This window comes from Heteronotia binoei, chromosome 11 (genome assembly GCF_032191835.1).
Source record: "Heteronotia binoei isolate CCM8104 ecotype False Entrance Well chromosome 11, APGP_CSIRO_Hbin_v1, whole genome shotgun sequence".
NCBI classification, from domain to species: domain Eukaryota; kingdom Metazoa; phylum Chordata; class Lepidosauria; order Squamata; family Gekkonidae; genus Heteronotia; species Heteronotia binoei.
The window spans coordinates 40,690,008-40,714,798 of NC_083233.1; the positions used below are offsets into that span (position 1 = coordinate 40,690,008).

Below are 24,791 nucleotides of genomic sequence, written 5' to 3' on the forward strand. Positions count from 1 at the left end.
ATCCTCTATTAGACAATCTGGTGACCTTTGACCTGGAGTGGCTGCCACTGCATGGGAGTGACATGGCTTGCCAACAATTTCTGGCTTGAACACCCAGCATCGCCCCACCATGGATCATCTGGCAGCCTTGGCTGGAGTTGTTCACTGCTACACAGGTGTCTCCAAATTATCAAGTTTTGCTTGGCCAGAGTCCTGCTGTGTATATATAGCCTTGGACCTGGACCACTGCCCCTCATTTCTGTGGAAGGGGGGGTAGTTCAACTTGCTTTCTCAGTCCCGTTCCATGGTGGCTCAGGGGTGGAGATTTACAACATTCAGCCACTTCACATTTTTACCCTGAACGTGGGCTCACAGCAGAGTAGGGAAGGGGTTTGCTTCCCCTCCAGGCTGTGCAGGGCATCTGCCCAACACTGCATCGCTGGGTCTCTAGTCCACCAATGCAGGTTTTCCTGTGTATCCCCCTCTCCAGCCCATGGGATTTGTAGTGAGGACACACCAACTTGGAGCTTACCAAGTTTCCTTTATGAAGTTTGAATCTCCAGTGACTGGCATTACATTTTTGGATTGGTGGGTTGGGAAACACCTTTATTTGCACACAAAGATTTTCTACCCAAAGCCTCTCTTATTTCAGAGGACTAAACCAAGATGAGTGGGTGGGACCAATCCCAGATTGGCCATGCTGCACAGGCTTCTAGGGATAGAAAATTCACACAAGCCTGAGTCATCTCAGGCTTGATTTCACCTGATTGAAGATCTTTCCTTTGTACCCATGGACCATGCTGCCCACCATTTCGAGAAGGATGATCATGTCACGCAGGTGGGTCTTGACCACCCCAGGCTTCTCCATGGAAGGTGCATCCTTATGGAAGCACTTCAGGAGCAAGTGCTGGTTTTGTTGCCAGCCATGGTTCAAATGCCAGCACTGGTTCAAATGCAAGCACTGTAGAGCTGCATCAGCTGCTCATAGGATATGTCAAAGAGCTAATCCAGGTCAGCACCTCAACAGGTGAACTTCCTGAAAGTGCACTTCTTCTCCTGCTCCACTTCCACTATCTTTATTGCAGGTCTTGCTGGAAAAAAGGACTGATTCCCATCTGGTCCAATACCTGGCATTACATTTTATGGCACATGTGGTCCAACCTGACAAAGTTGCATTTATGTCAGATTCTGCCCTTGTAACAAATGAGTTCAACACCTCTGCTTTAAAGGGTTTAATTGAAATTAATAGCAAATGTGGAAGCTGACAAAATTGGGGCAGCAAATACACACACACACACACAATCACAGCTGAGATAATAGAAGATTAAACTTGAGTAATGAACAAAACAGCCTTGGCAGTTATCTTAAATTTTCTGTGAGTATTTCTACCAGCAATGTTAATTCCACCCAAAGGAAGCAACAAGTCTCAGACGCGCAGTCTTTTTAATGCAGATTATCATAGCAAACGTGTCAGCCAGTATTTTTTGTATAAAGCAGCAGGAATCAAGAAGAACAGGAGATGTGGGATGCTCAGCCGCCCTGAGCCTGCTTCAGCAGGGAGAGCTTGGATATAAATCCAATAAAATAAATAAATAAATAAAATTCTGCACATCCCAGTTTACCTCATTAAACCAAGACTGTGCTCCACCCTCAAAAATCCCTACCAGTGGGGCAATAGATCAGAGGTGGAGCATGCAGAAGCTTCCATGTTCCATCCCTCACACCTCCAGTATAAAGGATCAGATAGCAGGTGATGTGGAAGACCTCTGCCTAAGACCCTGAAGATGGTCTACCCAAATGTGTAGAAGATACCAAACTTGATGGAGCTATAGCCTGACTCATTTCATGCTGCTTCACAACCCCTTTTCTGAATCTGGGCATGAAGTTCTGATGAGCAAGGCTGAGACAGTTGTCATATGTGGCCCAGCTGGATGACATGGGTGTCAATTGTAGTTACTGTGGCCAAACAAGATTTGGGGTGGGTCCTTCAGGTTGGTTTGGAAGGGGCTTTTTTAAAAAAAAATGTGCTGTGTTATATGGCTAATAACATAACTGGGCCTGATCCTTAGGGATTAGTTAGGCATAATGAAGGATGGCAAGAATACTGCAGATTGCAGTGGTACAGGGACATTAGCAAAGACAAACATTTTTAGGTCTTTAAGGATAAAGGGAGGTTTGCGCAACCCAGACACTTATTGGATATGTGGTCTGAGAGGCGATTCTCTTGGAGCTGAGCAGCATCAACTGAACCTTGGGACTAAATGGCTTGCAGGAGGTGGGATGACACCTCTTAGGCCAAGTTTGTATGTAGACTAGAACAAGCAAAGTCAGCAATTATACTGGATGAGTTTGGAGTAAAATTGAAGCTCCAAAATTCTAGGGATCACAAGGTACAACCTGCAATAAAACGGAGGGAATTGTTTAATAATTATACAGATCAGTCATGAACAAAACCTAGTTTAACTGATATGTTGGTGTCTCCTTTCTTTATCCAAGGATACTTGGGCAATGTCTTTTGCAGCACTTGTCCTGTCATGGCACAAGAGGATAGGATGTCCATACATATGCATGCTAGGATTCTGCAGTCACCCACTGAAGATAAGTTGAATGACCTTGGGGAAAATTGTAGGAGGAGGTTTTTTTGTTTTTGTTTTTTAAAAAAAACTGGATGAATAGAGAGTAATATCTGGATAGCCCAGGCTAGCACAATCTTGTCAGATCTTAGAAGCTAAACATGGCTGGCCCTGGCTAGTATTTGGATGGGAGGGCACCAAGGAATATCAGGGTCATAATGCAGAAGCTGGAAAAGGCAATCCACCTCTGAATGCCTTTTGCCTTGAAAACCTCATGAGGTCACCATCAATGTTCCCTCTAAGCTGTGGAGTCTTGTGAGCAAAAATTCTATTTTGTGAGGTATTGGCATTAAAATTGTGAGCAAGTGATTTGGCTACTGCATAAAATGTTTTACTGTGGGGCCATTCTTCCTGAGCTAAGATAATGTGTGAGCTGGAGGCTAAAAAACTGTGAGCTAGCTCACATTAACTCAGTTTAGAGGGAACACTGGTCACCATAAATCAGCTGTGACATGACAGCAAAAAACAACAACAACACCCTTGAACTTAAGAAAGATGATTTGCTATCAAGTCAACTTGTCAGAAGACAGCTGGCACAAATATCATGAAGTTGCCCTAGGATAGGTGAGGGGCCTTCTGCTCTAATTGTGCTTCCATGCTTACTATGTGTAGAGCACCCAAGGAAATTAGGGGCAGCCTGAGGGAATTCTTGATCCTCTTTGCCATGGCTATTGCAGATTAAAGGGAATCCACTGATGGCATCCTGACTGAAAGCTTTTGATGATAAACTTGTAGCTGCCACTGCCCTGAAGTATCCGAACAATAAAAGGCTAATTTGGTGTAGTGGTTAAGTGCATGGACTCTTATCTGGGAGAACCAGGTTTGATTCTCCACTCCTCCACTTCCAGCTGCTGGAATGACCTTGGGCCAGCCATAGCTATCACAGAGCTGTCCTTGAAGGGGTACCTTCTGGGAGAGCTCTCTCAGCCCCATGTACCTCACAGGGTGTCTGTTGTGGGGGAAGAAGATACAGGAGATTGTAAGCTGCTCTGAGACTCTGATTCAGAGAGAAGGGCAGGGTATAAGTCTGTGGTCGTCATCTTCTTCTCCTCCTCCTTCTCTGTATGAGCCCCCTTGCTTACTAAAAAAAAAAGATCCAATCCCCTCAAGTGGGTGGTTAGCATTACTGGGGAGGAGCAGGATACAAATGGAAGAAATAAATAACAGATTGGTTGAGTTAAAAAAAGTGGGTGGTTAGCTTACAGAAACAGGGCCTTCTTGGTGGTGGCACTAAACTGTAGAATAGTCTCTCAGGACATTTATTTGGTTCCTGCACTGTGCTGCATTTCACTCTTCCTGAATTCTGATTTCACTGGAAGAATTTCTAAATGGAATTCCAATTTTATGTATGCAAGAAGAAACTTTGAACAACCTAGGAGCATTTTTGGGGGTAGGTATTCATAAAAGTGCACACAGGCATTGATAATACAGTGGAGGAGATACAAATGAATGGAAGGAGTCAAAGCTGATCACAGGCATTAAATAATCAATATCATTTTGTGCAGTGGTTCTTAGATGGGAACATGAACTCCTGGGCAGTTTTCTTTTTAAACATTTGTAATCTGTGCAAAAATAATATTGAAACAACTGTACCTAAAATTGCATCAAGATTCCCACCCCCTTTGGTGTTTGCAGTGGTTCATCAAAGCATATGTATGCATTGGTATGTGAGGTTTTGTCAGTTGTCAAACCCAGTCAACTCAGTGCATATGAAAATGGTCAGAAGTTTATTAAAGATCAATACAGAGCAATAGACCATCATGCTACAAAGACATTGCCAAGAACAGAGTAATTTACAGACAGAGCCAATAATATACCAAGCAAAAAGATGCACAAGTTAAAAGCCAGTCCCTGTCAGTTAGGTTCCCAGGGTTAGGTGTACAGCATAGAGAGTCTTCACTGGATGCTCAAGGTTGTCTGGCCAAAGTCAGATGCTGCCATGGCTACCAGATAACAGTTCTCCTGCCAACTTCTTCTTCCTGCTCATCTTGAAAAGTTACAGCAAGCGAACTGACATGGTAATGGGTTGGAATACACAAATGAGTGGAAAGTGCCCGAAGCTGAGACAAATGACAGATGCACAACACTTCATAAAATATTAGTATTAAAAAAGTGAATTGTTCAAATGCATTAGTTCCATTTAAGAAACAAGGACAAAAGATCCGAATCAATCAGATCAGCTAGATAGAGCTTCCGGACCTCATAGCTTCTGAGGTTATGTTTACTGACGAGAGAAAAAAGACTGGGGATTCCCCCCCCCCCCTCCATGAATGGCAGTTTCTCTTTGTCGAATGTTATCCAACTTCAAAGGCAACAACTGGTTGTGAATAATGGATGCAACTGAAGAAGCAGCCAGTCTAGCCTTCCAAGGTGGCAGCGAGCAATGCATTCTCAGTTGAAGCTTGCCTTCTTGATGCAGGTGATAGGTTACTTGTAGCTGGGAGAGGTCTCTTGGATAAGCTGGAGGAAGCTAGCTGGAAGTAATCGGGAACGGTGTGGAGACATATATTTGATGGCATTTCTTCTGCTTTATTTGGCACACCACTCGGTTGCCGTGGCTCTGCCTTCAGTGTATTTACAGCTCTGTGCTGCTTCCTCTCACATCAGCCCTTTGAAAGGTTGCCTGTGAGGAGACAGATTCTGTCCAGGCTTTTCATGGAAGAATTCTCTCTCTCCCTCCCTCCCTCATTTGATACTCTGATGGACCATTGACTCATGAGGCGGGCTTATGCTCTTCTTGCCATCTTAAAAAGGACATGTCTGGTCAGCCGAAGAATTGTTACAAGACTTCCTCGTACAAACCCTGTTGTGTTTGGTTACAGCACATGCTGCTTGCAAAGGGTGGCAATTGTTACTGCTCTGCCTGATGGAAAGAAGATGTTGCTGACTTGTTAAATCTAAATTGTGTTGTTGTGGACACTCAGGGATGTGGAGGAAGCAACCTATATGCTTTGTCTAGTGACCAACCAATCCTTTTTTGTTGCTCAAGTTACACTGCTCTCTCTACATGAGTTTCAGCTAAATCACTGCTTCCTTCACTTCAACAGAGAGAGAACGTGTATTTTAAGTTTTACAACAAGCACTGTTGATTAGTGTGGGTGCTACCTATTTCTCCCTTTATGTTGCAGGGAAAACAAAACAACCAGAAGTTATTCACTTTATATTGAGATGTCTGGATTGCCCACTAAGAAAAACTGTACAATGTATAACATCAAGATTTTAATATTAATCTAATCTTAGGATGCTTTTTAATTACAATGATGATTAATTTTATAAATGTTCGATTTATAATATGTACGTACGTATAATATGTATTGTTTTAATTGTTGAAGTGCCTGTGTTGTGAGCCGCCCTGAGCCTGCTTTGGTGGGGAGGGCGGGATACAAATTAATTTATTATTATTATTATTATTATTATTATTATTATTATTATTATTATTATTATTATTATTATTATTATTATTATTATTATTATTATTATTATTATTATTATTATTATTATTATTATCATTATCATTATCATCACTTATGAAAGCTTCCTTTGGGCTTATTCAAATGTGTGTTACTAGGAAATGACACCTGTTCCACTTTGATGTTTGCTTTAAACAAAATCCTGCACTCACTTTTCTATACATTAAGTCAGGACTGATCATGCTGTTACGCTCAACAAGAATAGAAACCTCAGCCAGAGGCATATAGCTGTAGCCTGCATCTGGGAAGTCTGAAGAGGGACTTCAATTCTTTCTACACATTGTCTTATAAGTAAGACTGCCAGTCTCCAGATAGCTGCTAGAAATCTCCTGCTATTATAACAGATCTCCAGGCAAGAGTTCATCTGGAGAATATGGCTGCTTTGGAAGGTGGACTCCATGGTATTGTACCCCATTGAAGACCCTCCCCTCCCCCAGCCCCACCCTTCTCAGGCTCCACCTTTAAAATCTCCAGGTATTTTCTAATCCAAAACTGGCAACCCTACTTATAAGGAACACAGTCAATGTTAAATGGAAGGGGGGGGGGGATGGTGAGGATGACTTCTAAATCTGAGATACTAACAAGTTAAAGGTAAAGGTAGTCCCCTGTGTAAGCACCAGTCATTTCGGACTCTGGAGTGACGTTGCTTTCACAATGTTTTCATGGCAGACTTTTTATGGGGTTGTTTGCCACTGCCTTCCCCAGTCATCTGTGCTTTCCCCCCAACAAGCTGGGTATTCATTTCATTGACCTCAGAAGGATGGAAGGCTGAGTCAACCTGAACCGGCTACCTGAAACCAGCTTCCGCAAGTTAGTATCCAGTATATATTTCTAAACATTTTGCCAACAGGACCATTGTGCCATACTCTGATGACCTACAGAAGATTTTCAAGTATTGTTATATAATAATAATGACTTGAATCCAACAGAATTTCAATAAATGCAAGGGGATTTTTTTTTTGCAGATTCTGCCCCCCCCCCCTTGTTCTTAAGGGTCCCTGTTTGCCATGTGTAGCATTTGGAAGGGGTATTTTAGGTTGTTGTGGGAGGAGGAATCAGCAAAAATCACCCCTCACCTTTGATCCTGTATAACATCTATGTGGGATTCAAGCCAAAGAAATGTATGTTGCCTTTGTTTGAAAACCAAATTTCAGCTGGAATTTGCAATTGAACTTTTGCTTCCAAAATTAAATAAACCCTTATTTACTATATGGTGGCAACCAGGCTTTTTTTTCTTTTCTTTTTTTTTGGGGGGGGGGGAGCTTGGTAATATACTCATAAAGCTCTGAACCACGCAGCGGTGGATCAGTTTACTTAAATTATTCCTGGCAAGTTTTGTTGCCATAGATGGCCATGCATCTTTAGCACCAGTTCTTAGCAGGCAACATATCTCTATTAAATGTTACTATACCATCTTGAACTGAAAAAGTGCAGGGCAGGTGAAGTGGGGTAGACAGAACCTGTCCTATAGGCACGAAAGAACCGTTATCAAAGGAAACACTGCATTACAGCTTATTTAAAATGCCAAAGTTTAACCGCAGCTGAAGAATCACTTTGCAGCTGACATTTTCCTGCACTGAAAATGTTGGCAGTTGTTCTTGAAACACAACACAGAATCTTCCAGCAGTTTTAAAAACTAGCAAATTTATGATGTAATAACCTTTTGGAAGCCAGCGCCCATGTGGTCAAGCTGCGTGAAACACACTGCATGAGAGGTAACATTTCATGCATCTGACAAAGTAGATCCTGGTCCACCCTGGGGGTGGAATTCATCGCCACTTTAAATGGTATTGTGGCAGGCAAAGCAGACGGGAAAACAAAATAAATGACAGGTCTTAATTAGCTGGCAGTAGCTTTCTTGCAAGAATATTAAAGACGCTGATTTAAAAAAAAATAAAAAAAAATTAATCCATCCTTCTTTTTTCAACCCTACTGCAGCTGTTGCCGTGGCATAAGGAAAGAGTGGCGTGGGGGGATTATAAGAAAATCCACCTTGCAAAGATAATCTCTTTCTTGTTTTAAGAGGGGGGGGGAGAAGAGAGGAGATAGAAAGTGATTCTTTAGGAGGAGGGAAATGCGGCGGCGGCTGCTGCTGCTGCTCCCAATGAATAGCTGGCTCGGTAGTTGCTACCCCCAGGGTTATTGCAAAGGGAGTTCTTGAGGACGGGGGGAAGGGAGGATTCGCGCTCCCTCTCCCCCCGCCCCAGCTCTCCTCCCCCTCCCCCTTTTTTCCTAGTGGTGAGCTGCGATGCAGAGCGCGAAGGAGACTTCTTCCAGCTTGGAAAGATGCCCCCTTTGGGAACGCGATGGGCTAGTCACCTAGGTCAGGAGCGCTCTTTCTCTCTCCCCCCCTGCAATACCTGAGCACTGCTGCTCTCAGGGTGGGGGGGTCTCGCCGAAACCTCCCGCGATCCCAGCTCAGGATGACGCGACAGGCTCTTCAGCTCCTCGCCAAGGCATCGCGTTTCAAGGAAGCCGGGGGTATTTGAGGGTCTCTTCCCCACCCCACCCCCAAATCTGGTACGGGTTTTTTTGGCTGACTGCATCAGGGAGCCCTCCGATCGGACGAAAGTACGGTGACCCCGGTAGGCCAGCTTGCGGGGTGGGGGTGTAGCAGATTTTTTTTTGGGGGGGGGGAGATTCAGTTTCTGCAATAGGATGTTTTCCTTCCCCCAGCGTGTCTTTGGTTGTTTTTAATGTATGCGCGGAAGACCGTAGGGAGGGAGGCTGGGCTGCGAAGCTGGGGGAGCTCCGGATCTTGACAGAGAGGAGATTCTCTGGGTATTTCTGCAAAGGCAGCTCCCAAGAATAGCTGGAGCCTAGGGACCAAAGGGGATGGAGCGGCGAGCCGGCGTGTGCGCGCGAAGGGGTGCCCCCATGCCTGCCGTCTGGCTCCTCGACTCGCGTTTGTCCACCCACGGTTCCCCGCTGCACGTGTGAACGGGGTTCTTTGTGGCCGGGCGTCGCGCTTGCCCCCGTGTCCTTGCATACCCACACGCGTGTGAGGTCCTGCCTGGCGCTGTTGTCAGCTTGCTGTGTGTTGCGCGCCCGGGTGTCTCTGGAGGAGGGTGTCTGGGCGGGGGGGGGGGGGGCGCGCTCACCCCTCGGGTCTCTCCCCTCTGCTCGTGGGCACGCCGCGGCTGGCGTGTGTGGGGCTGGCGGCTTCTGGCTCTCTGGTCTCTCCCTGCCTGCGTCGCGGCGGCGCATGGCGAAGTGGGGCTGAGCGTGTGGGGGGCTCCCTCCCTTGCTCGGCTTGTGTCTTCCTTGTGTGTGTGCGCGCGCGTGTGTGTATTGGGGGGGGGGGGGGAGAAGCACAAGTCCCCATCACGTAGGGAGACAACCCCAGAAACTGCAGAGCAGAGAAGGAGAGCGAGCCGGGAGAGCCCCGTTGTGCTGGCTGGAGCCTGCTGGGCAAGGTAAGGGGAGGAAGGCGGGTGGGGGGCGCCGCGGCAGCGCTTCGAACGCGGAGGAGGGGGGGGGGACGGGGGAGGGTTGCCTTCCAACCCGGCGTCTGTGTGCCAACGCCGATCCAGCCAGGGCGCCCTCCCCGCAGTTTCCGACGGAGGTCCACGACTTGCAAAGCGTCAGGGGGCTCCTCGTTTCTCTCCTTCCACCCGGCCACTACTCGGTTCCCCTCCCCGACGGGCTGCGGGGAGCTGGGGCAGGGGAGTGGGCGAAGAGCGCCGGAGGGAGACATCCCCCCCCCCACCCCAAGCAGGAGCTGCCTGCCCGCCGGAGCCAGAGGATCGGGAGCGGCGAGGCTGCGGCAAAAGCATTGCGGTGGAGGGCCCCGGGCGAGGGGGGGGGGGCAGAAGGGCAGAGGGAGCCCGCCCGCTTGCAGAGGGGGGCAGCAAAGGGCCCCGGCTGCGGGACCTCCCGGGATTCCTACTTCCACCGCCTCTTTGGCCTCCCCTCCCCCCAGGCAGCAGCCTGCCCCTTCTGGTCCCAGAGAGGCCTTCAGCCCGGGGCCCAGCCCCCCTCCCGCCTCTCCTTGCGAGTCCTGAGATCGTCAGAAGAGCCCCCGCGGCTGAGCGCCAGCCAGTCCAGCCTGCTGCATCAGCCCGGATTCCTCCCTCGACTCTCTTCCCAGCCGCGCCTCTTCCTGCTGCCCGGTCCATCCTGCGCCCCCCCCCTTTCCTCTTCCCTTCCGCTCTTCCCACCTTGACCCTCCTTCAGCATCTTCTGCCTTCGCCGCCTGCCCTTCTCACCTGCAGTCCTGGGCTCGGTGCTTCTCCTGCTAAGTGCCCTCCCGGCACTTTGACCGCGGCGCCCACCGGTCCCTTTGCCCCTCCTGGGTTCAACAGCCGCCCCTCTGCTGCTCCCTCGTCTCCATCCTGGAGTTCCTGCTTCTTTCCATCCGGCTGTCCTCTTGACATCTGCCTTGGCATCCCCCCTCCCCAATCCTTGCTGCGGCCCTTTCCCAACCTCCTTCAAACTCTCCTTGGCCTCTGGGCCTCCTGCTTGCCCCCCCCCCTCCAGCAACACCCCCCCCCCCCAATTTTAATTCTTGCAGGCGCTTGCCACTCTTCTCTATTGTGCTCCTTGACAGCTTCTGGACCTCTTTTTCCTTGGGTAACTCTCTCTTTCACTCACTCACACCCACTCAACTGGAGAGGGGAAATGTTTTAAATAACCAAAAAAAAAGGAAGAAGGGGGAGAGCAATTAATGGACTCAGCCAGCCAGCGTCAGCCAGCCAGCCTTACAGGGTGGAAGGACATGTGGAACCTGAGTCGGGAGCTGGAGTCAGCCCCAGGTGTGTAGGAAAGATTTGCAAAACCCATTTCCCATGGCGATGCAGGGGCTCAGGGAAAATTATATAAGCTTCTGCATGGGGGGAAAAAAAAAGTTGGTGGACAGTTTGGGTGATGTCACCCTAGTGAATTATGATTTTGTTTTGCACTACCAATTAAGGTGCCCTTTTGGGACGGTGGATGTATCGACACCCTGCCCGCAATTGCTATATTTCATTTCATTCGTGCATAACTAACCGTGGTGGTTTATATAGGGACTAATTATCTTCTCAAGTTGCATCATTTTTTGTTGTTGTTGTTTTTTTTTAGCATAAATGTAAACTAAAGTGACAGGCATGTATTAGCGGTTGGCATAGAACTCGGAATCAATAGAGTAGAGCATGCATTTGCAATCAGCGTTGTGTAAGATTCGACGGCCTGTCTTTGCTCCCTGGATCTATGCCTTACTCTTTTCCATTTGCATCTTTGCATTTCCCTCTAGACCATCCCTCCCTGCAATGTATCATGCACAGCCTCCAAAGATGTGATCTAAATTCTTCACACTGTGTATAAATGGACAATATTTGGAATGCTAAACGTACATGAAACTGTAAATGCCGCTATGGTGATTTTAATTTTCTTTTGGAGTACACGTCAGAGCCAAGTCAGATAAATGCACTGGATCCATATATAGTTTGTTTGTGTGTGTATGCATGATAGAAAATGGACAGAGAGTTTATCATTTCGAATGCACCGTACAGCTGTGCCCTATTTGAATTGCTGCAATACATTTTACGGTCTTGTCATGCTGTAAGCTACTCTTACTCGGCAACACTAGCTCTGTGTCTAGTTTTCACCTAATTGCTTTTAAAAAGAAAGAAAATCAGAATTATGACAACTGAAATATGTTCTTTTTGTTCTTTTGTAGATTTTTCTGTCTTTGTTCAGGAGCAATAGCTTTGATTGCTGATCGTAAGAAGATGCTTCTGTGGTTCTTTCTGGTTTTGTCCAGCCCAGCTTCCTGTACAGATCCAGAGACTGACTCATCTGTGGAAATTTGCAATGTTTGCTCCTGTGTGTCGGTGGAGAATGTTCTTTATGTCAACTGTGAAAAGGTTGCAGTCTACAGACCCAACCAGCTGAAACCACCTTGGTCTAATTTCTATCACCTCAATTTTCAGAACAATCTCCTGATCATCCTCTACCCAAATACATTTCTGAACTTTACTCATGCTGTCTCTCTACAGCTGGGTAACAATAAATTGCAGAACATTGAAGGAGGAGCCTTCCTGGGGCTCAGTGCATTAAAACAGTTGCACTTGAACAACAATGAATTAAAGGTCCTCCGAGCTGACACTTTTCTTGGCATTGAGAACTTGGAGTATCTCCAAGCTGACTACAATTTAATCAAATATATTGAACGGGGATCCTTCAACAAGCTTCACAAGCTGAAAGTCCTCATCCTTAATGACAATCTAATTTCTTTCCTTCCTGATAATATTTTCCGTTTTGCTTCTCTCACCCATCTGGATATACGTGGGAATCGAATACAGAAGCTGCCATATATTGGGGTTCTGGAGCACATTGGACGCATCGTTGAACTGCAGCTGGAAGACAACCCTTGGAATTGCACTTGTGATCTCTTGCCACTGAAGGCGTGGCTGGAGAATATGCCCTATAATATCTACATTGGAGAAGCCATTTGTGAGACACCCAGTGATTTGTACGGGAGGCTTTTGAAAGAAACTAATAAGCAAGAGTTGTGTTCCATGGGGACAGGGAGTGATTTTGATGTGCGCATTCTGCCTCCATCGCAGCTGGAACCTGGTTACAGCACACCTAATGGCCACACGACACAAACGTCAATGCACAGATTGGTCACCAAGCCTCCAAAAACTACAAACCCTTCCAAGATCTCGGGAATTGTAGCAGGCAAATCACTTTCCAACCGGACTCTCAGTCAAATAGTATATTTCCAAACCAGAGCGCCACTGACTCCTTGTCCTCATCCTTGTGTTTGCAAAACACACCCTTCAGATTTGGGATTAAGTGTTAGTTGTCAAGAGAGAAATATCCAGTCATTGGCTGAACTCGTCCCCAAACCATTGAATGCCAAGAAACTGCATGTGAATGGCAATTATATTAAGGATGTGGACATTTCTGATTTTGTTGAATTTGATGGGCTGGATTTACTCCATCTAGGCAGTAATCGGATTGTTTCCATTAAAGGGGAAGTTTTCCGCAACCTTACAAATTTACGGAGATTGTATCTCAATGGCAATCAGATTGAGCGGCTGAGTCCCGAAATGTTTGCCGGCCTTCATAATCTTCAATACCTGTACTTGGAATACAATGTCATCCGGGAAATTTTAGGCAACACTTTTGACTTGATGCCAAATCTGCAGCTCTTGTACTTGAACAACAATCTCTTGAGAAGTTTGCCAGCCTACATCTTTGCTGGGGCGCCGCTTGCTCGGCTCAACTTGAGGAACAATCATTTCATGTACCTGCCTGTGAGTGGCGTCCTTGATCAGCTCAAATCCTTGACACAGATTGATTTGGAAGGGAATCCATGGGACTGCACATGTGACTTGGTTGCTCTGAAACTCTGGTTGGAAAAACTGAACGAAGGCATTGTGGTGAAGGAGTTAAAGTGCGAGACCCCAGTGCAGTTTGCAAACATTGAACTGAAGTCACTAAAAAATGAGATCTTATGCCCCAAACTATTAAACAAGCCATCTGCTGTTTTCACTACCCCTGCACCTGCTGTCACATTTACAACACCGTTGGGCCCCATTCGGAGTCCCCCAGGTGGTCCAGTCCCATTGTCGATCCTCATCTTAAGCATTCTGGTCGTGCTCATTTTAACTGTCTTTGTTGCTTTTTGTCTCCTCATCTTTGTTCTTCGTCGCAACAAAAAACCATCCGTGAAGCACGAAGGGCTTGGGAGCCAAGAGTGCAGTTCCATGCAACTGCAGCTGCGGAAGCATGACCACATGTCCAACAAAAAGGACACTCTAGGCGCTGAGGCCTTTATCCCTCAGACCATTGAGCAGATGAGCAAAAGCCACTTGTGCGGCTTAAAGGAAACAGAAACTGGGTTCACATTTGCCGAACCACCAGGGCAGAAAGTCATCCTGAGAAATAACAGTGACAAGGATAAAGATTTATTGCACATGGATAGCAGGAAAAGACTTAGCACAATTGATGAACTGGATGAATTATTCCCAGGACGGGATTCTAATGTCTTTATTCAGAATTTTCTCGAAAGTAAAAAGGAATACAATAGTATAGGGGTCAGTGGCTTTGAAATACGCTATCCAGAGAAACAACAAGACAGAAAAAGCAAGAAATCCTTAATAGGTGGCAATCACAGTAAAATTGTAGTGGAGCAAAGAAAGAGTGAGTATTTTGAACTCAAAGCAAAACTTCAGGGCTCTCCGGACTACTTACAAGTCCTTGAAGAGCAAACGGCTTTGAATAAAATGTAGGGGTCCATGCAATCTCATTTTCCTACTGAGGACATTTATTTAATGATGCAAGTGCCTTTTGTTGACTTTTAATTTCCAAATATGATATTCTACTGGTATAGGCATAGAGGTAGGCAATCCAGGGGTATTTAATAAAACTCTTGCTCCAAATAGATTTTAATTCAAGAAACTCTTGCCCTGCGGAATCCCTTTAAGGGATATTGCAAACTCTATTGCCAAAAAAAGGTTGCTTTATACACATATTACACTGAATTTAACCTCAAGAGGCATATATGTTTTCTACCCTAATTGCAAAACTTTCATCTCCTTGTGATTTGTTAAAGCAAATGCACGAGAAACAACAGGAAAAAAAATGGAAGGAAGAAACTGGTCCTGGTGATTGTACTTCAGTGGCATCATCCATCTTGCACGTGGATTAAAGTTGGAGGAGGAACTGGTGTCAGTCTATCCCTTTGGTTTGTGGTGTTGTAAGCAGCACTGTTTAGAGATTACTTGAAAAGTTTTTTTGTTAAAAAAAAAAGCATGCAAAAGAAAGAACATTCGATAGTATGTGTAAAATTGGTTGCCTTTATGGCCTGCATCTTGAAACCGCTGGATTTATAACGTTAAATTGTGCAGAAATCTTTTGTTTCAGAAATACAACACATATCCTTACCAATCAAAATCGAACCGTCTGACACATACCATGAATCGGCGTAATGGAAACAACCAACCCACAATGGCATCAAAATGCAACACAAAAAAGGATCAGCATTCACAACAATTGGAAGTAAATACTTGACATGAGACTAAAATACAGCTTCTCAAACCCCAGTTAACCATTCTCAGTGACATGAGACTCCTTTCAACCCCCAAAAGGTTGTCCAGAATTTTCAGAAAATTTGCTTGCTGTGTGAGCGTTTCAGAAATTATTTTTGTAATATAATTCATATTTATGAAATACTTTGTATACTAAATAGGGAAGAAATTATGTACTCCTCAATATGTATTTAAATATGCCTGATTTGTTTTCCTGGTCACAAAGATGCATTAATCATTCAGTATAATTTAAAAATGAGAACAATATACCAAACGGAAACTATTGCTGAAATGTATAGATTTATTCAAGAGTCAGTGTGATCAGGTCTAAGAATAATAATGATAATAATAAAAAAAATATGTTCTGTACTACTTTTGTGAAGTTAGCGGATGACCTTATTTGAGATGCGCTACTTCTGTGATGCATTTGTTTTTGCTGGAGTCATATTTGTTTGAAGTTTTTCAAATTGTGTGTCAGGCCATTTGCTTGCCATTGGTAGCTTCAGAATGTCAGGGCTTTGTGCTTTAGTTGACATGGTATTTATTTATTTTTTTAAAAAAGTTAAAATATATACAGAGAAATGTTCCAACGTAAGGTGTATTGCAAATTGCTTCTTGGGTATATCATCTATCACAAAAAGGACTATTATGGCATTGTACATGCTGCACGGTATGCCTTTGTGCATGTTATACAGCTGCTGATCTACCAAGCTAACACAGAACATGTGTGGTTGCCTGCCAGGTATTTAACAACCCAGCATGGCATAGTGGTTAAAGTGTGGGAATAGGGCCTGGAAGGCCCAAGTCTGAACCCCACTCTGCCATGGAAACTAGCTAGGTGACCTTGGGCCATTTGCTCCAAGTTGGTGGTAGGGAGGGTGAATGGAAGAGAAAATGATGTTGTAAATTGGTTTGAGTGTTTCTTGGGGAGAAAAGTGGAGTATAAGTAAAATTTTGTAGCTCGTCAGACAGGCTCCATCCTTTCTGTTGTGCTCCCAAATACCAACTGGATGAGGAAGTTTGATTCTTATATCATTAGCCATTTAGCAGTCTATGAAATGTGGGACCATTGAATATTCCATACCTGCTGTCTTGGAGTTCTGTTCTTTGGCTTATCTGCGCTGCAGTCCAGTGTTGTTCTTTCTGAAGTCTCACGTATAGTGCATGCCAAGAGCAAATGAACTGGTTAAATTATACCTGGACTGACCTACTTCTGTGAATTTAGGCAGATCATGAGAGAAAGAGGGCAAGAAGGGATGAGCCAGTGCTTGGCTTTCATGGCCCCTTTCTTACATGCTCAGGGTAATGCTAATCACTACTTTGGGGTCAGGAAGGATTTTTTCCTCTTGACTAGATTGGCCAGGGATCCTGGAGGGTTTTTTTGGGGGGGGGCACAGCAGGGGGTCACTGGGAAATGGGGTGTGGGTGGGAGGGAGTTGTGAATTTCCTGCATCGTGCAGAGGGTTGGACTAGATTACCCTTGAGGTCTCTTCCAGCTCTATGTTTCAGTATGGAAATGAGGAACCACATGGATAAATAGTTGGTGGAGGGAACTCTCCTTGCACCTGGGGAGGGGGGAGATGCCATTAGGGTTACCAAATCTAGGTTGGGAAATTCCTAGAGATTGAGAGCTAGAGCCTTGGGGGAGGGGAAAGTTTGGGGAAAGGAGGATGTCTCAGCAGTTATAATGCTCTAGACTCCACCCACCAAGCAGCCATTTGCTCTGTCTTCTGGATACTGGCTATAATTCTGGAAGATCTCCAGGCCCAACCTGGATGTTGGCAAGCCTATGCCAAAGGGAACACTGCATCCTGGCCTCCTCTCCCTGCTCTAATTCTAGATTTCTATGTTCCCTCTGTGCAATCTGTTAACTACCATCTGACGTGGCAGATTCTGGGAACAGTTTTATCATCTTGTCTGCTTTTTGTGTGAAAGAGGCCCCCAAGCCCAAATCAAATGTTGTCCTGGGGGAATAACTGCTGTTGAAAATTGTGGCCACATGAATGTTTAAATGTTCTTCCCTTGTCGAACAATAAGTAACAAAGCAGAAAATAATGATCACAGCATCCCCTTGGTGTCCTGTAATAGAGGAGTGGTTATTTATGCAAATTAATGGATGCCTGATGGGAAGAGGGTTTTTTGTAGTTACGACTTCATGGCTGTGATTTTGAGGGGCTTTTACTGATGTCTGAAGCAGACTTCATGTCCTTGCAGAACTAGATGAGCACGACTTTTCTGAGAAAGTATCTGGGTATTATTAGCTAAAAGAAATGAGTAAAGTATGAGCACAGGAAGCATGTCTGTATTTATGGGTCTTGCTGGCCAACAAAAACCCTGGAAGGATTGTTGCCAGTATATTCAGGAGCGATGGTTCTCTTAAACATCTCTTTCAGTGTGCTTGTTCTTGGCTTGTCAAATGTCATCGTCTGGATTGTACAAGTGGATATTTTGAAGGTCAAACCAGTCAAGATGCTGGAAAGAAATTTGTGAACAGCTCTTTTATTGATTGATTTTGTGCAATCTTTTTTTTTTAAAAATCCTGGCCCTTCCTTCATGGGGCTTAAAATGGCATACATGTTTCTCATTTCCTCCATATCCTTACAACAACACTGTATGGTAGGTTAGACTGAGAGAAAATGACTGGCCTAAGGTCACCTTGGTGAGTTTCATAATGGGTAGGGTTTTTAACCTGGATCTCTCCAAACACAGTTTGCCTCTCTAGTCAGTATATCACAATGACTATAAGCTTTCATTGCTAAACAGCATCTTTGAGGGAGCCCTCAAAGGGCTGAGGCTCAGTTGCGGTGTTATTTACCTGGCATGCAAAGGTCTCAGGTTCAATCTCCGGCATCTCCAGCTAAAAGGATCCGGTAGTATGTGATGTGAAAGACCCCAGAGAGCCAGTGCCAGTCAGAATAGACAAAAATGACTTTGATAGGCCAAGGATATGATTCAGTATAAGGCAGCCTTCAGTGTGTGCATGTGCACCCCAAAGCAGGGATTAGCAGTCCCCCCCCCCCCCCAATATTGTTGGTCCAACCTTGAGTGCTGCTTCATTCCCTTGCTGGGAATGCCATTTTGGACTATACAAGAAAGATACAGAATAGCTGTTCCGGGCACGCCATGGAGGTCAGGAAAGCAGTGCAAGCAAAAGGGGTTATATTCTCTTCCCCAATGCTCTGAATTTGGTTCAGATCAGATCCTTCAACATGTTGCCATAGCTGCTATTTAGCTGGAGATTCATGTATGGATGGTTCACAGATAACATCTAGTTAGGGCCTTATTGTCACAAACAACAGATGAAATAAGCCTGTACTACTGAATTTCATATTCCAGGTGAAGCATCCCTCACAAAAACATCTCTTCTCATAGAAAACTAGCATGCCATAGAGCAATCTGTACTAGAACCTTCATTCCTGACATCTGATTTCTGTGTGTGAGGAATTATTTGGCATGGAGGAGCATTAACCACTTGAGGTCTCACAGCCACTTCAGACCTTGCTTGAAATCTGAAGCGTCCAGATACTGGGTTATTGTCTCGTCCACCATTTGTTAGAACAGGACAACTGGGCGGTTCTGTAATGTGAACAAGCAAGGGTCCTGTGAGGAATTTCAGGAGGGGGCAAAAATTATATCACTCTATCCTTTAAAAGTTCCCCCTTCAAGCTTTTATAAGCTGTTAAGGGGCATGATCCAGCTGGTTTCTTCTTTCTTTCCCCCTTACATTCAGCTGTTTTCAACATTCCATCTTTGCCTGAGCTTCTTTAGGGAATTGAGAGGTTTTTATTCTTTCGTTAATTTACAATGTCATACTTTTCTGCATCCTTGGTGAGTACCCTAAGTAGGTAGGGACATCTACATTGTCTTTAAATTGCCTAGTTCTGTGGTTTTCACTGTCTACATCGGCCAGTTAACTTGCTATTAGGTATAGTGATAAATCAACTGTTTCTTCTGCATGTGTTTGTGGAGAACCTGAATCAGCCTCATTATATTCAGTTCAGTATATTGTTTCTTGGAGAAAAGTTAGTTCAATGGCGTCAGTTCACACATGTATCTCCAAGTCAGCACATCTTGATTAATTAAAAGACTGTACCATCCTAAGCAGAGTTTTCTAAGCCCATTGATTCCAATGGACTTGAAGGGCGCAACTCTGTTTATGATTTCACTGTAAGTGATATAAATGCATGTGTGAATAAAACAGGAATTTTACCAGTGCATAGGGATATATGTGTCCAATGATAAAGAACCACACAAAAAGTAAAATACAATCATATTTAATGTAGAGATGGGTAGATTTCCCTTCCCTTCTCTTCTGTTTCTTCATTAATTGGGATATTGTCTTCCACTTTTTATTGGAGGATTTATAATTTTGCTTCTGGGACTAGAGTATATACAACTTGGTCCATCTATCAGATCCTTTTAATCATTTGCCTCTCCCCCTTCCCATTATGCATTATCAATATGTGTGTCTTAAAATATTGTGAAAATCATCATGATGCAGTAAGGTACCAGGAAAAAAAAATATGAAGCCATTGTATGGACTATCATGTATGGACAATCATGTTTGAGGAGGACTGAGAAAGGCAAATGGCATGCCAGCAGTGCTTTGTGGAAAAACTGGGAATGAAAAGTGAAACTCATGGAGAGTTCTTAATGTGCTGGTTCTGCTTCAGGATTAAAGGCTTGTATCCAATTATCAAAGAGCAGATTTTATGGATCAAGGCTTTCCAGCTTTCCCTGCTTCAGCCACAAATTGTGTTCCAGGGGTGTAGGTCAGTGGTACAGCATGGGGGGCAAAGTGGGGGTCTACAGTGGGAGGAGACAATTTACAAGAATTGTTGTCCTTCCATCTTTAGAAATGAATGGCTGGCTGCCCAACTTGTATGACTTTCTGTTAGGAAGTGCCAGCTAACAAGAAGGTTGTGCCACCTCACACCATGTGTCCGCCATGTGTCTGGGTCCATTGGCCTCTTCTGCATGGAGGATTTTAGAATGTATTGACCTGCCCTATAGTAACCCCCAATCCATGAACTACTTCACACACATATTTGCATTTCTTATTGTTAGACTAGTGCTCAGCATTTGAGAAATGTGTATCCATATGAATGGATGGTATGGATGTTGCAAGCACAGTGTTCAAGTTGGTGATATACAAGTGCTATCTGTGGTGTTATATCTGTGATGGACATGTATACTAAAACCATCATGGTATCCCTCTGGATAATTGCAAGATCTGAAAGAGGATTTGCTTAAGCTGGCACAGGGAGACAATATACTTTCCTGTCTTTTGTCTTCATCGTGGGTTGCTTTGTTTTGAAATGTCTGTTTTGTAGGTGAGGGGGGATGTTGTATAATGAGCTTGGAAGTCAAATGATGAATGATACATTGCATCATAAAAGCAAATAGTTGAATATAAGTGATTAGGAAAACCAGTCAGAAAATGAAAATCCCTCAATCTGCATAAAAGATCTGATATAATGCATGAATAGATTCTGGAGGGTAATGATTCCATCAGAAAATCTATCACTTGTTTTCTTGATACTCCTCTATTGATATTGGCTGGTTTTCTCCCATTGATTTCAACAGATCTTGGTCCAGACTTTGCAGATGAACTCCCTATATAATTGCTTGTTTTACTTCTTCCTCACAGAATCTATATGAAGCAAAAATCAATCAGGTCATAATAGAAAATGTACAGGAATCCAATCCATAAATTTCAAGCAGCAAATCTGCTGGCATATTTGGAGCTGCATCAGATTTTTTTCCCACCATAATCAACCACTAATTTCACAGCCTTTTGATATTCTGTAAAAATTATTTCTGAGATTATTCTTGGCAGAGAATTGACATTTAATAGAAAAAGGAGGAGGGCCTTGCTGAATCATACCAAGGGCCTATTACTCAGTGTCCAATTCTTTCCCACCAAAAGCCTCTCCTCATCTGTCCCTGGTAGATCTATATTGAGATATACTGTAAAAGTCTCTAGACATGGAGGTTCTAGTTAGCTGCTGCAGATAAAAGCTATCACTAGACCCGTCCTCTATGTCTTCTGTCTAATAGTCATTTAAAGCTGCCAAAATCACCACTGTATTTTTGGACTGTGAGTTCCATAAGTAAATGTTCATTGTGTGGAAAAGTATTTTGTCTTGTATAGCTTTACCATCAGCCTAACCTCCTGTTTTAAGCCCCAAATTCTTATGTGATAAAGAAAGAGGTATCACTTTACTTTTTATCCAATCAGTCCATCTATAATTTTAAAATCATAATTACCCTCCCTTAGTTAGTAGCAGCATTTCTAATTTTAAAACTCCAGATGTTTTAGCATTTCTTAATAGGGAGACTGCCCAAACGCTTGATCATTTTGGCTGCCTTTTCTGTATCATTTCCAGATCTATGACATAATTTCTTTAAAGATTGAGAGAACTGAACACTGAGAGCAAAGAGCAATTTTCTCTTTTAAATTTTAAGGTAGAGTTGTGTTCCTATAATTTAAAAATTCAAAAGATGTGGGAGGTTTGTATGCTAGTGTTCCCTATATTGCACAAAAATACTTAGGGTTTTCAAGTAAAAGCATATTGTCAATGAGTAAGGTGAAGATGCATAAAATTGTGCAAAGATCTAAAATTGTATTCTGTGACTTTTTTCATAGATATGAAATCAAACAGCGGAGAAGTTACTGACATAGAAAACCTGAAGGTGGGACACTGATTGTTGAAAACTTATAGTTTATCTGTCATGGCTTTCTTGGAAGGAACCTTAGTCTTGAATAACTACTAATAATTTTGTAGTGCCAGATGTAGGTTTGTAGATGCAGGTTTTACGAACACTGCAACCCTCAAGGGTTCCACGTCTCCCCCAGCCAAACCTATTCATAATGTTTTCTCTGATATCTTAGCTCACCTGCAACTGTGGATGTGGAGACATAGATTCAGTTACTTCTAAAATATATTGCCATAGAACTCTCAGAGAAGGCAGTACATTCAGCTGGTAATATATCCTCACATGCCAGCTTTGGACCAACTGCTCTGCCTGCTGGATGTTTCTTTGAAGAGGATCCTTTTGCACACAGGAGAGCTAATTCAGAAAGATGATCTATTCAAGAGTTACTTAGTGAATGTAATGAAACTCAAGTCAGTTTTAGTGCACAGTGTACAGATTGGGACCAAGGTGAATGTTGGTCAGTTTTGATATTGCCTTCAAAATTAGCACATTGCATGCAGCAGAACTAATGACCAAGATGCCTCTCTCTTGCTTCTTTTGGCACCATTTTTTTTTTACTCTCAACTGATCTTAAGCTCATTTGTCTCACTGTCCTCGACCACATTTGCCCTCAGTTTCATTTAATCTGATTGGCTGTGGCAACATGCATTACATCATCATTTCCTAGTACATGTTTCCTTTTCACTCCATGGATGATATTCACTACTTATTTATCTGAAAATGCAAGATAATTTTGTACAAACCAATTCTGCTGTTCCTGGTCCTTTAAAGGAAACACCTCCACACATATGATACATACTCAGCATATTCTGAATGTCAAAGTCCTTTAAGAAGCCTGATGTAGGATAGTTAAGTATTGATCCAGGACAAAAAAAATCAACAGAAGAATGCAAGCCATGCAAATATTCTGATATTAGCCTGTATATTACTCTGTAATAAATATAGATGGCCAAATATGTTAGACATGTCCAATGTGCCTCGCATATCTTATCTATCGAGTTCCTAGAAGTGAGATTGCTGCCCATTGGTTTTGCCAGGGATGGTCACAGTCAGATAAAAAAGGTAAAGGTAGTCTCCTGTGCAAGCACCAGTTGTTTTCGACTCTGGGGTGACGTTGCTTTCACAACGTTTTCACGGCAGACTTTTTACGGGGTGGTTTGTCATTGCCTTCCCCAGTCATCTACACTTTCCCTCCAGCAAGCTGGGTATTCATTTTACCGACCTTGGAAGAATGGAAGGCTGAGTCGACCTGGAGCTGGCTACCTGAACCAGCTTTCACTGAGATCGAACTCAGGTCGTGAGCAGAGGGCTCCGACTGCAGTATTGCAGCTTTACCACTCTGCACCACGGGCCTTTTTCACAGTCAGATACCCTTTGCTAAATATTGGCTATCAGGAGGGTTCAGAAATGGCCTCTTCATCTCATGAAAGCAGGACAGGATGAAAGGGAATGGTTAGGCTGAGATATGCAATTTCCCCAACAATAAATGTAATTCTTGCTCTGTAGACAAGCTACCACTTTTATCATCTGCCTGCCTCTAGAACATGAACATATCTTCCATAATTTGCAATATTGATATTCTGGGGCAGGGATTAGGCAGTGTTCCCAGATAATCAGGGCAAAGCTGCCCTTCAAGCCTTCAGCACAAGAAAGAAGCATGATGGCCATGGTATTGATGTTCCTTATCTCTATTGCGTATGCATATAGTCAAAGTGTCCCATTTTAAATTGTGGAGTTATTGTTGTGGATGTACTTTAATCTCTCATATTTCCCAGACCTAGAGTCAAACTGCACTAGCGGTAGTTTTGTGACTAGAAATCCAGGTGTGTAATTTGGCCCTACCAAAAGAAGTGTGTCCAGATTTGGAATGAGACTGCAGTGCTGGGGGGAACTTTCCCTGGCAATGTTGATCAGATATCAACTTCTCTGCTCCAGCTGACTTAAGTCCTGGTGGGGGGAAACTCTACGGGGCTTAGAACAGGTCAATAGATCAAATTCATTAGGGAATGTTGGCCAGCACTGTGCCCTCCCCCCCACTGCTCTTAAGGATGACATTATAAGTCATAGAACACCAATATTGTGTAATTTCCCCCTGTAACTGTATAATAGGCAAACCAATATGCAGTATCATAAATTGAGTATTGTTGTTGTCTGTAAAACGTTGGTTTAGATGACTGGACAATTGGATTCCAAATGGGATGAGGGTCAAAGGAGCAATCACACCATTGGAGTCAGCTGATAGTCATGACATCCTGTTACTATGGGGCAATTGCGCTACATAGCAGCTCTGTTAGTCAGCTTGAAGATACAACTAGTGGGAGGCTGATGTGTATTTCCTCCCATGCCATTTGTTAGCAGGAAAGGGCTGGGGTGCCTTTTGGAGACATAGAATTCCCCATTACGTATCTGGTACAAAGTCCTCTTGTCATTAACAAATAAACACAAGGACTATGTAACGTGGAGAAATCTGACCAGTCAAAAAGGGGGGTCTTGGGGCTGGAGAAAAGCCCATACAGAGCTTACCTGAAATTTGTTGGCTTTAAAGATAGCAGACAGAAACAGGAATGAACCACTGTGTCCATATTCTCTTCCATTACTTTCCCATTGTTTAGTTTTGTTCTGCATTCCCCTTTACCTGCAAAATTTCTCCAGGCGTATATGCTACTTGCCATACTTTTGTGGTCACATATTGTTTTTGTTTTCCCTCTCTCTCCAAGCAATCAATGTTCATGAGTGGCCAAACACAATGGCTAAAAATGTGCAAACAGGAAAATTATTGACGAAATCTTGATGCAATTATTGATTAAGGTTCCATTGGCACTAGTGTTTTAATGAATGCATGTATGTGTTTGTTTTGCATTCTTAACTTACAAGGAGCAGGGCAGGAAAGGGAACTGTAAAGAGCAGCAAGCCTATGTGATTAAGCACAGTGGTTTGAACAACGTCCAGAATTTTTTTTTTAAAGGAAG

General features: G+C 43.8%; 1 protein-coding gene and 1 pseudogene across 2 annotated transcripts; one reads left to right on the forward strand and one right to left on the reverse strand.

Moving 5' to 3' along the window:
• Nucleotides 1–571: 571 nt before the first annotated feature.
• LOC132578975 (small ribosomal subunit protein uS19-like) lies at nt 572–1,113 on the reverse strand (annotated as a pseudogene).
• A 7,504-nt stretch (nt 1,114–8,617) lies between these two features.
• Nucleotides 8,618–15,358, forward strand: SLITRK4 (SLIT and NTRK like family member 4). 2 transcript variants are annotated; one of them, XM_060249583.1, is made up of 2 exons: nt 8,618–8,653; nt 11,742–15,358. In XM_060249583.1, exon 2 carries the CDS (start codon nt 11,794–11,796, stop codon nt 14,302–14,304), a length of 2,511 nt encoding a protein of 836 aa, XP_060105566.1. In that variant the 5' UTR covers nt 8,618–8,653; nt 11,742–11,793; the 3' UTR covers nt 14,305–15,358. The 2 variants fall into 2 exon arrangements, with proteins under 2 accessions (XP_060105566.1, XP_060105567.1); XM_060249584.1 differs by lacking the exon at nt 8,618–8,653 and adding an exon at nt 10,746–10,836.
• Nucleotides 15,359–24,791: the final 9,433 nt, after the last annotated feature.

Excerpts from the sequence above, each read along its gene's own strand:
- SLITRK4 (XM_060249583.1), top strand. The coding sequence starts at position 11,794 with ATGCTTCTGTGGTTCTTTCTGGTTTTGTCCAGCCCAGCTTCCTGTACA.